The sequence below is a fragment of the Myxine glutinosa genome, chromosome 5, assembly GCF_964187855.1.
Source record: "Myxine glutinosa chromosome 5, kmMyxGlut1.1, whole genome shotgun sequence".
In the NCBI taxonomy this organism is placed as follows: Eukaryota; Metazoa; Chordata; class Myxini; order Myxiniformes; family Myxinidae; genus Myxine; species Myxine glutinosa.
The window spans coordinates 94,471,645-94,487,880 of NC_136265.1; the positions used below are offsets into that span (position 1 = coordinate 94,471,645).

The 16,236-nt window shown below is 47.9% G+C and overlaps 1 protein-coding gene across 1 annotated transcript in view; it reads left to right on the forward strand.

Moving 5' to 3' along the window:
* LOC137427337 (uncharacterized) overlaps positions 1-16,236 on the forward strand; it is a 385,725-nt gene that overhangs the window by 22,303 nt on the left and 347,186 nt on the right. The window contains exon 3 of the mRNA XM_078777386.1: positions 3,755-3,865. Coding sequence (XP_078633512.1) covers positions 3,755-3,865 — 111 coding nt within the window. The remainder of the gene's footprint in view (positions 1-3,754; positions 3,866-16,236) is intronic.

Here is a 16,236-nt window from a genome sequence, read left to right on the forward strand (position 1 = left end):
ATTAAATGTCGTGCCCAGGTCCACCGCATCTGACGTAGACAACTTTCGGACATCTTGCTAGTTATTCTTAGTCTATGTCAGTTAAGGACTCGTTTCCATTAATTCTGACTCTTTGTTGCACCAGAATGTGATTGTATGGCACCAGTAGTGAGTTTAGGACCTCCCCTTACCTCCTCCCATCTTCCCCATGAAACAACAACTACAACAACAACAACTACAACAACAACAACAACTACAACTACAACAACAGAGGAGATTGGGGGCGGCGCGGCGCGGGGAGTGTGCGTCCTCACTGCGGCGTGGTTAGCCGCCATTGCCCATGCGCTCCACGGGGTTACCACGAAGGGGCCGGCTGTCAGCTCCTCGTCAGGGGCGGAGCCGGTAACCCCCCCGCACCCAATAAGAAGGGCGGACCGATTCCATCTGGGGCGGAGCTAACTAGCCGAGGGCGTGTCACTCCCCACCGGATATACGCAGCCACTTACCGGACGTGACGTGAGATGCGCCCCCAGCTTGGAGAAAGAAAGTCACCTTCGAGCGCTGAGTGAGACCTCCCGCATCTCTGGACCGGAGCGGGTCGATTCTGTCCTTGAGCCAAGAGTGCACCTTGAGCCATCGACTACCCGCTTTCCTTGCCATCAATCCCCGTGTGAGTCAGTTTTGTCCTGTTTGTCTGTCGTCTGTCGGGGCTACTATAAGACCGTAATTAAGTGCCTACCTTTCTATGCTGTCCCTCTTGTCGTTGTAATCTGACCTTCCGCCCTAATATAACCTCCTCCGGAGGTCTTGAGAACTGAACCCTTGGTGTCGTGTCATTTTAATCCAGCCGTTGTGTCTTTTCCATCATTGATTTAGCATAGCGCGACTTAGTCAACGTTCGAGCATAATCGGGTAAACTGTGCAGACGCGGTCATACCAAACCGCTCGGTAAACTAACATCCACAACCGCGTCTGTAACAATATTATTTGTTCATTGACAACCAAGGGTGTGGTTTCCTTATTGATTTGATTGTTTCATTTGATGGTTTAATGGATGGTGTCATTCGTGATGGCTTTTGAAACTGAATAACTATTCTTTCTGCCGTGACCCCCTCTCGGGGTTCGGGGGTATACCAAAACCAGAGGGTCGGGGAGGAGCACGTAACATAAGGGAGAACGCCATTGAAAAGTGGGTCGCCACGTCAAAATCCAAGATGGCCGCCTTGCGTTTTCCACTTCGTGAACTCGCATCACTTCACGGACGGAGGACCGAGGCGTAACGCTTGTCAATAGGGTTCTTCCATATGCCTAGTTGCACCCACACACCAAATTAGAATTCGGTCCTTCGCTTACGCACGCACGCATGGACGGACGGAGGGAAAAACCATCGTCCCCCTTTCGCTCCGTGGTGCTTTTTGGGAATTTTCGGTATTTGGGGTCTTTGGGGTCTTTTGGGTCTTTTGGATTTTTTGGGTCTTTGGGATTTTTTGGGTGTTTGGAGTTTTTAAGAGTATTTTGGGTCTTCCTGGGTCTTGGTGGTCTTAAGGATCTTGGGGGGACTTACTTAAAGGTTCGTCAAAGATCTGAGGGCCCTCAGCAGTCTAAAGGGCAAAAGGTATATTCCAGCAGTATGTAATAAAGAGTTCATGGACTGTGTTTTTGGGTGTTATTTCATGTTGAAGAAGAAGAAGACGTTTCAGTCACAAATATGCAAACGAACATAACCATATGCGTTTGCTCTCGTCTAGTTTAATAAGATTCATCCATGGAATGGTGCACACTGATGAATTCATGGTGCACACATTGATTAAAGGTATAGTTCAAGACGTGTGCCCATAACTCCTCGGTACCTTGCCAGTCCAGTCCTTCGATACAATTTGTCATCAACGCATGATTTTTCCAAACCACTCCTGAGCGTTTCTCCACTTTCTGACTCTTGAATCGTTTTGAACCTTTCCTCTCCCCTTATCATATACTCACATGTCATGGCTTTGGCCGATTTATTCCATGCTCTGCATTTGTCAATACTAGGACGTGCCCGTACGTGGGTGCCCGTTCCTTGCCAAAAAAAAAAAAAGTAATGCCCAATTATTCAATTAGCGCCAACGTATTTTGGCTTTTTGCAATTTAATCGCAAGGAAAAGTAGAAAGAGAAGAGAAAAAAAAATGAAAAGGAAAAACATTAATAGCCTACGCAACAACGTGTTCTGTGATTGGCTGGCCTACCCCGCAACCTGTTCTGTGATTAGTTTGGTAAATAAATCGCCATAGCTCGGTAACTACTTCTCCGATTAATATGAAACCTTGAAAAGGCACATCCTCAGGTCCCCAGCAATATATCTGGCAATTTTAATTGAATTACTATCCGTAATGGCGCACGTGCTCTCACATCGGCCACGCCTACGCAACAACGTGTTCTGTGATTGGCTGGCCTACCCCGCAACCTGTTCTGTGATTAGTTTGGTAAATAAATCGCCATAGCTCGGTAACTACTTCTCCGATTAATATGAAACCTTGAAAAGGCACATCCTCAGGTCCCCAGCAATATACCTGGCAAGTTTCAAGTATATCGGACCCGTGGTTGTCGAGAAACAGCGGTCACAGACAAACACACAGACACACACACATACACACAGAGATTACTGGAATTATAGATAGATGTTAACCTGCCACACTCTGCTATTTAGTTTTACACTCTACCAAACATGAGGATTATTTCGAGACAAAAAAATCAACCAGTCACATGTTGGATCACAATTTTAAAAAAAATTTTTGCATGCAGGATCAAGGCTCATGAAAGAGCGAACATTTATCACGCAAAAAAACAAAACAGACACACAAAGTATATAATAAGGGGAGCGGTAGACAAGATGGGGAGAGAAGGGGAAGCACACAAACACAACATTTGAGAGCAGAGACATTGGGAGATCTGTGGGAGGGAGGGGGCTTGTGGGGAGGCGGCGTGGGAAGGAGGGGGGGGGGTGAGAGAGGTATAAAACACATGGACACTGCATGGACTTCCAGGAAAGAAGTCGGTATTTCAAAAAAGTGGATCTGGGGTGAAATTAGCTGGGGTGAAAAGATCAAGGTTTTGGATGAGGGAAGATAAGAGACGGTGGTGAACAGCTGTTTTAAAGACCTCGAGGGAGGAGCCGGATTGAAGAGAGTGAGGGAGCTTGTTCCAGAGGCAGGAGAAAAGTGGATGAAGGAGTGAAGGTGAGCAGAGAGTTTTGATTTTGGCAGTTTAACCAAAAGAGGGTTGCTGGCAGATCTTGTGTGACCTGTCGGAATATTTGGGAGGCAGAGCCCAGAGAATTGTTGTTTGGGTAACAACCCAGAACAACAACAACCGGAGAGTTGTTGTTGTCGGGGATCACATTGTTTGTAATTTGACAATAAAAGCAGTTTGGTGGAGAAAACCTCGATTTTGCCTTCACATGTCCCTTGCCTTCTCTATTTTGTCGGTTGTGATTTTGGGTGGTGCTGAAATTCCCACTGAAGTTGTTGTCTGGTAGGAAGCATTTTGTAACATCGAGACAGTTTATTCAGAACGTAATGCTTTGATATCGTAATGTTTTCACATGACACCAATCCCGAGGGAAATGTTTTATTTTCTCTCTTCAAGGAAGATTTTAATGTTTTGATAGAGATTTTAATGATTAAAAAAAAAATTCCATGATTTTGATGTAATATTTATTTATCTATTTTAAGAGTTTGAAAACAGCTCTGCACGTAACACAAGATGCCTGCATTTATTTAAAGTTACTTTTTCCAGATTTATTTGTGAAAGTGGAAGTGAAAACTGAGCATGACATTGATGTTCACCTGGATCGACCCAAACCCAATGATGCCGAAGCGTCTTTCCTCAAGAACCATCCCCATGAAGGTTTCTGTCGATGTCTATACATTTTGATTCGAACAGTTTAATGATGAACTCTGTTGTGAATAAAAAAAAAACACGATGTTATGATTTAATTGCTTCAAGAAATAACCACATGGTAAATCAATTTCTCAAACATCAATTATCCCCTTAATTATTATATAAAATATTTTAACCAACAATAATATACCTTGTTGTATCCTATTATCCTTAATTTGTACAATCATCAATTCTGATTTTAATTAGACACCTTTTATTGGCATCTGTGGAACTTCATCCAAAACGGGGGTTTGTGGATTGGGTCCCGTCCGGCCGTCCACAACCATATCTTGCAGATGTATGGACCGATTTTGTTCAAACTTGGCCAAAGACGACACATCATGGTGTTACATATGCACATCATTTTCTTTCGAGATTTGACCCAAGATGGCCGATTGGTGGTCATTGTGTTGCTTAAACGTGTCTCCAACCATATATATATATATATATATATATATATATATATATATATATATATATATATATATATATATATATATATATAAAACTGTGTGTGTGTGTGTAATGTTACCGATAGACTCCTAAACGGAGAGGCTCACGTACTTGATATTTGGCACAGACATGGCCATTGAACCTGGTAAGAACATGGCCGACCGAAAAATTTATTTCATAATATTTTTAAACCATATTTTTACCTCAGCGAATTTCAGCGAGGCATATTATGCACGGAATCTGACCGGTCGCAGAGCAGCGCGCTGATTCGCTCAGAGTGATCACGTGATGTTCCCTGCCGCCATTAACTCAGTTACGCGTTCGCACGTATTTCAGAGCGAAAAGCAATTGCCTTTTTCACATTTAAGCGACGAACATTGCCATTCACACCACATAGGTTTTTTCCCCTTTCATCTTTAGATTCATATTTTTTGCCATAACATAGCGCATTATGGCTCTCTCGAGCTCGAGTTAGCCAATCACCTGGGAGCATGAGGCCACGTTGGCCACACCCACGACAGGACGCAGAGTTGCAATCGATCGCTCAGAGCGATCACATGATGTTCCTTGCCGTGCGACTATATATATATATCACTCAGATCCCTCACAATCGACCACCACCACCTCCTCCTGCAATACTAAATATCACCCAGATCCCTTGGAATCGACCACCACCTCCTCCTACAATACTATATATCACTCAGATCCCTTGGAATCGACCACCACCTCCTCCTACAATACTATATATCACTCAGATCCCTTGGAATCGACCACCACCTCCTCCTGCAATACTAAATATCACCCAGATCCCTTGGAGTCGACCACCACCCCCTCCTACAATACTATATATCACTCAGATCCCTTGGAATCGACCACCACCCCCTCCTACAATACTATATATCACTCAGATCCCTTGGAATCGACCACCACCTCCTCCTACAATACTATATATCACCCAGATCCCTTGGAATCGACCACCACCCCCTCCTACAATGCTATATATCACTCAGATCCCTTGGAATCGACCACCACCCCCTCCTACAATACTATATATCACTCAGATCCCTTGGAATCGACCACCACCCCCTCCTACAATACTATATATCACTCGGATCCCTTGGAATCGACCACCACCTCCTCCTGCAATACTAAGTATCACCCAGATCCCTTGGAATCGACCACCACCCCCTCCTACAATACTACATATCACTCAGATCCCTCGGAATCGACCACCACCTCCTCCTACAATACTATATATCACTCAGATCCCTTGGAATCGACCACCACCTCCTCCTACAATACTATATATCACTCAGATCCCTTGGAATCGACCACCACCTCCTCCTACAATACTATATATCACCCAGATCCCTTGGAATCGACCACCGCCTCCTACAATGCTATATATCACTCATATCCCTTGGAATCGACCACCACACCCTCCTACAATACTATATATCACTCGGATCCCTTGGAATCGACCACCACCTCCTTCTACAATACTATATATCACTCAGATCCCTTGGAATCGACCACCACTTCCTCCTACAACACTAAACATCACTCAGATCCCTCACAATCGACCACCACCCCCACCTGCAATCTATATATATAAAACACAGTTTGTGTGTGTGTGTGTGTGTGTGTGTGTGTGTGTGTGTGTGTGTGTGTGTGTGTGTGTGTGTGTGTGTGTGTGTGTGTGTGTGTGTGTGTGTGTGTGTGTGTGTGTGTGTGTGTGTTATGTTACCGATAGACTCCGAAACGGAGAGGCTCACGTGCTTGATATTTGGCATAGACATGACCATTGAGCCTGGGACGAACATGGCCGAGACCATATTTGACGAGATCCATATTTTTTATTCATATTTACCTCAGCGCATTTCAGCGAAGTACCCGCTAATCTCAGCCAGTGCCAGAACAGCTCGCTGATTCGCTCAGAGCGATCACGTGATGTTCCATCCCGTCACACGTTTGCACGTAATTCAGGGCGAAAAGCAATTGCGTTTTTTCGCCTTTATGCGATCGTGTTTTGTGTCGATTTTGTGCGATATGAATTAAATTTTAATTCATATTTCGTGTTTACGAATTCGAATACGAAGGATTTCCCCTTTCCCCTTTCGATTTTGAATACGAATCGAATACGAGCTTGAGTCGAGAGGGCGAATGTACGGGCTGGGAAAGTACGGGTCTCCCTTCCCCCGCCCGGCAACGCCGGTACTGGAGGGCGTGGGTCACAGGATCGGTAAGTCTCCAAAGCCGCTTCGTGAAGATGCAGGACGATGTTGCGATTGTTGTGCTGCTCTCCGACCATGAGAACTGCAACGTCATTGTTGACTGGCCCTCCCCTTCCCTCTCCCCCTCCCCCCTCGCCCCTCCCCTTCCCCCCCTCACCCTCCCCCCTCGCCCCTCCCCTTCCCCCCTCCCCCTCCCCCTCTCACCCCCTCACCCTCCCATCCCTCACCCTCTCCTCCCCTCTCCCCCCCTCCCCTCCCCCCTCCCATCCCTCCCACCCTCCCCCTCTCCTCCCCTCCCCCCCCTCTTCTCCCCTCCCCCCCGTTCCCCTCCCCCCTCCCCTCCCCTCCCCCGCCCGGCAATGCCGGGTACTTCTGCTAGTATATATATATAATTTGTTTACAAGATCGAGGATCGTGTAGGAGCTAACATTGATCACAAAAAGACAAACCGACATAAAACATATGATCAAGGGAGCGAGAGACAAGATGGGGAGAGAGGGAAGCAGACAAGTGCAACAGCAGAGAACAGGGACATCGGGAGATCTATGGGAAGAAGAGGGCTTGGGGGGAGGAGGCATGGGAAGGGGGGTGGGAAGGGTATAAAACATATGGACACTGCTTGGACTTCCAGGAAAGAAGTTGGTATTTAAAAAAAAAAAAAGTGGATCTGGGGTGAATTAACGGGGGTAGAAAAGCAAAAGCGAAAAACCATGAAAACGAGCATTACGCCTCGGTCCCCCGTCGGTGAAGTGATGTGAGATGACAAAGTGGAAGACACAAGGCGGCCATCTTGGATTTTGATGTGGCGACCCAATTTTCAATAGCGTTCTTCCTTATGCGCAGATACACCCACACACCAGATTAGAAGTTAGTAGTTCGTTTATTTTTCAAGATATGTCGCTCACAAGGTTCAGACATATATATGGTGGTGGCCATCTGGGATTTTGACGTGGCGACCCAATTTTCAATAGCGTTCTTCCTTTTGCCTCGATACACTCCTACAGATTAGAAGTTAGTAGTTCATTTATTTTTTAAGATATTCCGCTCACAAGGTTCAGACATACATGGTGGTGGCCATCTTGGATTTTGTTGTTGTTTTGGATTCTTGGATTTTGTTGCGGATCTCAGCGCCGGCCTTTCCCTTTACCAAGGGGGGGTTAGTCCCCTTGTCTTTACTTTACGGGACCCGGGACCTATGACGTCCTTCCCGGGCAGCGTTAAATAGGGTTTTCCGACTATGAATTCGCTATTACCTAAGTACTAACGTTTTTTTTTTGTTTTTTTATTTTTCTTTCTTTTTCTTCTTTCTTTCTTCCCTCTCGTATACAGAGTCGAGGCTCGTGAAAGAGCTAACATTTATCAAACAAACAAATCAAACAAACAAGCAAACAAAGTATATAAAAAGGGGAGCGGTTGACAAGATAGGGAGAGAAGGGGAGGAAGCACACAAACGCAACATTTGAGGGCAGGGACATCGGGAGATGTGTGGGAGGCAGAGGGCCTGGGGGGAGGCAGGATAGGTATAAAACGCAAGGACACCAAGGACTTCCAGGAAAGAAGACAAAAGCCACCTCAAAAAAGTGGATTTGGGGTGAAATTAGCGGGGGTAGAAAAGATCAAGGTTTTGGATTGGGGAAGATAAGAGATGGTGGTGAACAGCCGTTTTAAAGACCTGGAGGGAGGAGTGGGATTGAAGAGAGTGAGGGAGTTTGTTCCAGAGGCGGGAGAAAAGAGGAATAAAGGAATGAAGGTGAGCAGAGAGTCTTGATTTTGGTAGTTTAACCATAAGAGGGTTGCAGGCAGATCTTGTGCGACCTGTAGGAATATTTGGGGGACAGAGCCCAGAGAGAGCTGGGGGAGCAAGGCCGGAGAGGAGTCGGAAGAAGACGGAAAGACCACCAACCTGCCTGCGGTGAGTAAGTGAAAGGCCCTCGGAGATAGCGTCATCGCGGGAGATTCCAATGATTCTGAACGCTTTGGTTTCAACAGCGTGAAGACGAGCTAGGTGTGAGGCAGGAGCACCAGCCCAGAGGGGAGAGCAGTATTCCATTGAGCTGCGGATGAAAGCCTTGTATGTGGTGAGGAGCTCAGGTGTGCCAAGGAAGGACTTCGCACGACGGAGGATGCCCAGTCGGCGACTGGCTTTGGAGGCCAGCTTGGAAATGTGGTTTTCCCAGGAAAGATCAAGGCAGATAGTGAGACCCAAAAGCTTGAGTGACAGAACTTCTTGGAGAGGATTATTCAGAAAGTAGATGGGAGGGTTGTCCAGTCGGTCTTTTCGGAGAGACATCGTAAGAATGTGAGATTTGTCAGGATTGAAAGACATGTTCCACTTGTTTGCCCAGTCTGTGATTTTGTCCAGGTCTGCAGAGAGTGAGGAGGCTGCAGACTGCCGATCTGAGGGATGAGGAATGGAGCGGCAGAGAGTGGAGTCATCCTCAAAGAAGGCCGGAAACGAGGAAATAAACCCTGCCCGAATCACGGGTATTAGTGGAACACCGAGCGGTTGCGACCAGTGACCCGAGCCATTATCAAGGACTAAACCCGATCCAAGCGGTTCGTAATCGTGCCACGCTTACCCAATGAAGGAAATGACTGAAACGGTCGAATTTGGGAAGAAAAGGAATAACAGATTTATTTACACTTTGTGCAATAAAGAAGAAGAAGAAGAATACACAGTGCAGCCTCATACAGTCTTGACTTATCCCTGGACAAACGGGCCCGTCACACTCAGACACACTCACACGGGGTTGCAGACGAACAGGTCGATGGTCCAGGGATGGCGTCTAGGCAGCTCGTTCTCCGGTCTCCAACTCGCACCGCGAAGCCGATGAACCAGACGGCAGGAGCTCTCCGCGTGTCGTTTGGCGCGTGCGGGATTATCACAGGGCAACGGTAGGCTGGCTTTGGCGGTTACACTCGCGGCTCGGCCGCGTACGGAATAAGCGAACGGTTCCAATAACCGCGAACAATGCGCTCCTCAGTATCTCACTGCATATCTCAATGCGCTCTTTCAATACAATTCGCTCGCGATGCGTGACTCCGTTCAGTCCTCATATATCCCTTCGTAAGCGCCTCTCCCTTCTCATATGAACTCTCGTACCAGACCTTCACAATGCGCCTCTCCCTTCTCATCTGAGTTCAACACTGCGCATCCCTTTCTCATCTCATCTCATCTCCTCGTCCCATCTCATCTGAGGTGGGGGGCCTCGCGCCAAGGGTTTTATTACCACGCCCTTGGAACCCTCTGGAACTCACCAGACGTTTCTTGCCACGCCCTATCAAGCCATGCCCACCGAGCTCTGGTTGGCTGTTGCCCTTACCGTCACCGCCTTCTGACGCGGCCACACCTCGTCCTCGTGCTCCGCCCTCTTTCCAGGCCTACCTCGTGTCATTGGACTAGTTTCGAGCGAAACCAAGGGCAGCGAACGCTGCTGGCGGCCAAAGCGTAACAAACTGAGGGATGCCAACTGGGGTGTGGGATCGAGTTTGCCCATAGATGGAAATTGGAGGGTGGCCGCAAAATGAAAAGGACCTAAGCTTATCATTTCTTTATACAACACAGATGTCACTAGGGAAATGGCCTACTCTTACACATACTATGACACAACTAATTCTAATGGGCCTACGTGTTGCTTGTAGACTAACTATGGGGGGCAAACCTTTAACCTTTAATGATGTTATATGTACAATTCTCAAAACCTCAACACTGCCCCCCTCCTTCTCCAGGCTCGTCTCCGAGCCGAACCCACACAAGTGAGCACGACCGGTTTTGAGCAAGGGTCAGGACTACTTTTTAACTTCCATGTGACACTTAGGTGTGGTTCCCCTCTATAATTAACCTTACACCCTGTGTGTGACAATTTTACAACACTAAATATGTCCCACCTACTGCGTTGTGTACTAACTAACAGATTCACACCCACGGCTAACCGAATTACGGAAAGAATTCTCAAACTACACATAAAGCCGGTGGGGCGCATGTTATTTACAAGACTAATCTAATTATTTACAGTTCTACAACCTAGGACCTGTTCTTTTTGTGGGAGAGACTTTTGAAGAGAGAAACACTGAATGCACTGCACTGCACCAATACACCATAATACCAGAAATGCACAAAAAATGCACAATCATGCACAATCATCAAAAATGCACAATAAATGCTGGCTTTTGCTGCTTGGCTGCTGTTGGGCTGCTGCATCTCGCGTCTTCCTGCTTCCTGCTTCGTCTTCGGTGTGCCACAATAAAACTTGGAGATCTTCTTTCCTGGCACACCGGAATAAAAAATGCACAAACCGTGTCCGCTTTTTTATTATTTGCAGGGCCATCTTATGGTCCATCTGCGTGACTCTATGCCACTTAAAACCAGTGGTCCGCAGGGCAAGATAATGCTTGCAGCAAAAGGTCTGCTCCAGCAAAGGTGCCAGGTCACAGAACGTGTGGTCCATGGGTGTACTGGTGCAGCCAGAGGTAGTGGAGTGCAGCGCAAAAGTGCAGCTGCACAGCTCAGGGTTCCTGCACACTCCCCTCAACAAAAATAAATGGGTCCATGGGTGGGGAGGAAAGACAAAGCAGAGAGTTTAGCGGGGGCAAGGGTGCAAAGGTACACACAATGCAAGGCAATGCAACATGAGCACGGGATGGCGAGCGGAGAAAGCTTGTCCCTAACTGTTCGTAACCCCCCATGTCAACCTACACTACCCTTGCCCCTCCCCTGTATTTACACTTCCTTTACAAATTCGTCTCTATGTCTTGTCTCTTCTATCCCCTCTAATTCCAAATTCGTCATCCAATCCCTCCCAAGAAGGAAGAGATGGAATATCACAATGTCACCCTCAGGTCGAGATGCGTCTTTGCATTCCAAACAGCTCACAAAATCTGGTGTGGAGTCCTGTCACCCTTGGTGAGTGGATGTGGATGGTGTGAAGAGATTCTCATCCTAACTATACTCTAATTGACTAACTCAGTTACACTACCCGGGGTCATGCCCTGCCAATTGGCATCTTTACACTATGTGGTTCTAAAAACCAATTCCCATTCACCCACCCTGTGGTGCCTTCCAAATTTGGGGTCTCACTCCCCCAATTTTTTAATACTGTGCCTTCGCACAATTTCGGGGCTGGGTCGTGTGGCTCTACCAGCAGGTCTACCTACCTGCGCACCTCCACCACTGAAGTCGCCACCTGAGCTTACCATGCTCCGTACAACTACCCTAAACTGGGGAAGGCCCCTCCTGGCTCTCTCACCCCTCTGATGCCCTCTCTGGCATTGGGCTACCCGGATCCTCTCTTCGGATCCTCGGGCCCCACTGAACACTACTCTGAACACTAACTGGCTCCCAGAGCCTATCTGCGGCCTCACCTGGCCGACAGACTACCAGTGGCGGCGTGCCCGAATAACCATACGCACCAACAGGCCCACACGCCCAGCCATTTCCACAGACTCATGCACCCATCAAAGCAATTCCTTGCTACTACTCGCACCACAGGTGTCAATATTCAACAATTTACCTAAACCCACTACCTAACTTTAAACAACCCTCCCCGGGTATTCGTGAAGGGGTCCATCTTCCCCCATCCACTCCTTCGCACCAGGCACTCCACACCACTCATTCCACACCATTTACTCCCACACACCAAGTATTCTCACCATTTATCCACTTGCACCCCATGCAAGTCAATCACTCAATACACTTACACTTGTCTTCAATACACCGCTCATATACTTTCTCTGGTCGAACCGGTGGCAGCGCAGTCCATCCTGGGTTTAGTCATGGGCCGCACCCTTGCAAAAACGGACGGGCCGGTGGTGGCCGTCCGAGTAATCAATATTAGTACAGAACCACACACTATAGGACGGGGCACGAAGATAGCCGGCTGCATCCCAGTTAACGAAGTCGCGGCAGTGAGGGGCGAGAACATCCAGCCGAGCCGGCCCCAGAGGGAGTCTTCAAAACGTACTAGGAATTGGCCCGATCCCATTTGTGAGATGGTAAATCGAAGTAGTGTCGAGTTGGAGGATACCAAGAGGGAGACCTTACACAAATTGATTGAAACCCATTTGGATGTCTTCTCCTTGTCCTCCGAAGATATTGGACGTACGGGCCTGGTGAAACATCAGATCCACACCGGTGAGGCCCGGCCTATTCGTCAGCCCGCCCACCGGCTCTTGGAGCAAGAGGGAGGAAGCTGATGTGCAGGTTGAAAAAATACTCGATGCAGGTGTCATCGAGCCTTTGGGAAGTCCTTGGATGTCACCTGTTGTGTTGGTCAAAAAGAAAGATGGGACCACGCGTTTCTGCGTGGATGATCGCCAACTGAACAACGTGACACTCAAAGACTCATATCCCCTGCCAAGAATTGACGATACCCTCGATGCCGTTGTGGGCTCAAATTGGTTCTCAACCTTGGACCTCAAGAGTGGGTATTGGCAGGTGGAGATGGATAGGGCAGGGAAGGAGAAAACGGCATTTTCCACAGGTAAGGGGCTGTATCAGTTCACTGTGATGCCGTTTGGTTTGTGTGACGCCCCCGCCACTTTTGAACGATTGATGGAGCATGTACTGGGCGGCATGCCATGGCAGTCATGCTTGGTGTACCTGGATGATGTCCTGGTACATGCTAAAACATTCCCCCAAGCAATAGCTAATTTGGACCAGGTGTTTGGGTGCCTCAGACAGGCAGGGTTGAAGCTGAGTCCGAGTAAATGCACTTTGTTTGGTATACAAGATCGAGGCTCGTGTAAGAGCTAACATTAATGACGGAAAAAAATAAACCGACACATAAGACGAAATAAAGGGAGCGTGAGACAAGATGGGGAGAGAGAGGCAAGCACACAAGTACAACATTTGAGAGCAGGGACATTGGGAGATCTGTGGGAGGGAGAGGGCTTGGGGAGAGGAGGCGTGGGAAGAGGAGGAGGTGGGATGGGGTGGGAGAAGTATGAAACACAAGTACAACATTTGAGAGCAGGGACATCGGGAGATCTGTGGGAGGGAGAGGGCTTCTGCGGAGGAGGCGTGGGAAGGGGGGGAGAGGGGGGTAAAAAAAAACATGGACACACATGAACACAAAAAAACACATCTTCAATGGTGAAGAATCACTTTTTTTTTTTCTTTTTTTTTTGTATACTGAATCGAGGCTCGTGAAAGAGCTGACATTGACTTCACAAACAAATCAACCAGACAAACAAAATATATAAAAAGAGGGAGCGGAAGACAAGAGAATGGGAAGCACACAAACACTTGAGAGCACACAACATTTAAGAGCAGGGAGATATGTGGGAGGGAGAGGGCTTGGGGGGAGGAGGTGTGGGAAGGAGGGGGGGGGGGGGTGGGAGAAGTATAAAACACAAGTACAACATTTGAGAGCAGGGACATCGGGAGATCTGTGGGAGGGAGAGGGCTTCTGCGGAGGAGGCGTGGGAAGGGGGGGGGGCGGGGGGGTAAAAAAAAACACATGGACACACATGAACACAAAAAAACACATCTTCAATGGTGAAGAATCACTTTTTTTTTCTTTTTTTTTCTTTTTTTTTGTATACTGAATCGAGGCTCGTGAAAGAGCTGACATTTACTTCACAAACAAATCAACCAGACAAACAAAATATATAAAAAGAGGGAGCGGAAGACAAGAGAATGGGAAGCACACACCATTTAAGAGCAGGGAGATGTGTGGGAGGGAGAGGGTTTGGGGGGAGGAGGCGTGGGAAGGGGGGGTGGGGTGGGAGAAGTATAAAACACAAGGACACCAAGGACTTCCAGGACAGAAGTTGGTATTTCAAAAAGTGGAATTGGGGTGAAATTATCGGGGATAGAAAAGATCAAGGTTTTGGACGGGGGAAGATAAGAGATGGTGGTGAACAGCTGTTTTAACGACCTGGAGGGTGGAGTGGGATTGAAGAGAGTGAGGGTGTTTGTTCCAGAGGCGGGAGAAAAGAGGAATGAAGGAGTGAAGGTGAGCAGAGAGTCTTGATTTTGGCAGTTTAACCATAAGAGGGTTGTTGCAGGCAGATCTTGTGCGGCCTGTAGGAATATTTGCGGGACAGAGCCCAGAGAGAGCTGGGGGGGCAAGGCCAGAGAGGAGTCGGTAGAAGACGGAAAGACCACCAACCTGCCTGCGGTGAGTGAGTGAGAGTCCCTTGGAGTTAGCTTCATCGCGGGAGATTCCAATGATTCTGAATGCTTTGCTTTCAACAGCGTGAAGACGAGCTAGGTGTGAGGCAGGACCACCAGCCCAGAGGGGAGAGCAGTATTCCATTGAGCTGCGGATGAAAGCCTTGTACGTGGTGAGGAGCTCAGGTGTGCCAAGGAAGGACTTCGCACAACGGAGGATGCACAGTCGGCGACTGGCTTTGAAGGCCAGATTTGAAATGTGGTTTTCCCAGGAAAGATCATGGCAGATAGTGAGACCCAAAAGTTTGAGTGACAGAACTTCTTGGAGAGGATTATTCAGAAAGTAGATGGGAGGGTTGTCCAGTCGGTCTTTTCGGAGAGACATCGTAAGAGTGTGAGATTTGTCAGGATTGAAAGACATGTTCCACTTGTTTGCCCAGTCTGTGATTTTGTCCAGGTCTGCAGAGAGTGAGGAGGCTGCAGACTGCCGATCTGAAGGATGAAGAATGGAGCGACAGAGAGCAGAGTCATCAGCAAAGAGATAGAGAGGATTTTCAAGAGAGTCGGAGAGATCATTGATGAAGGCCAGAAAAAGCACAGGGCCCAGAACACTGCCTTGGGGAACTCCAGCCTGAACAGGAAGAGGAGATGAAAGAAACCCATTCAGGGCCACACGTTGACTACGACTAGAGAGGAAGTCCGCCAGCCATGCGTGGAGATTTCCATGCATACCAACAGAGGAGAGTTTGGTGAGCAGAGCGGGGTGCCAGACCGTATCGAAGGCACGTGATATGTCAAGGGAGACAGCTCTAATTTCCTGTTTGGCATTTAGGACCTCCATCCATTGCTGAGAAAGCAGTAGCAGCATGTCCAGAGTAGAGTGACCAGGTCTGAAACCAAATTGATGATCAGAGATCAAGCCATTGGAGAAGAGGAAAGATTTCATATCTGAAGCAATGATGGATTCCATGACTTTACTGATAATTGAGAGAAGGCTGATTGGTCTGTAGTTGCTGGGATCTGTTTTTTGCACCTTTTTTGTGCAAAGCGGTGATGTTGGCAGATTTCCAAGCAGATGGCAGATGACCTTGAGCAAAAGAGAGTGTGAAGAGAACAGAGAGAGGGAGTGAAAGAGCGGAAGAACAAGATTTTAGGACCCGTGGGCTGATGCCGTCAGGTCCAGTTGCAGAATCAGAGTCGAGGGTTGACAGCAACTTTTCCACCTTGTCAGGAGGAAAGGACACAGAGTCCAGGAGCAGCTGGGTACGACTGGGTACGGTGGGTACAGAGAGGGATGGGTTTGGGACACAAGATTTAGAGGCAAACACAGAGTTGAGGCATTCAGCTTTTTCACGCGCGGAGTCAGCCGTGTGGCCGTTTGAGGTGAGGGAGGGGATGGAGGGGGAACAAACACCAGAAACAGATTTGACCAGACGCCACCAGGATTTGGAAGAGGGAGATAGATAAGAGAGTTCTGTCCTGAGAACGGAGAGATATTATTTCCTGGCTCTCCTGAGGGTGGACACACACTTGTTTCG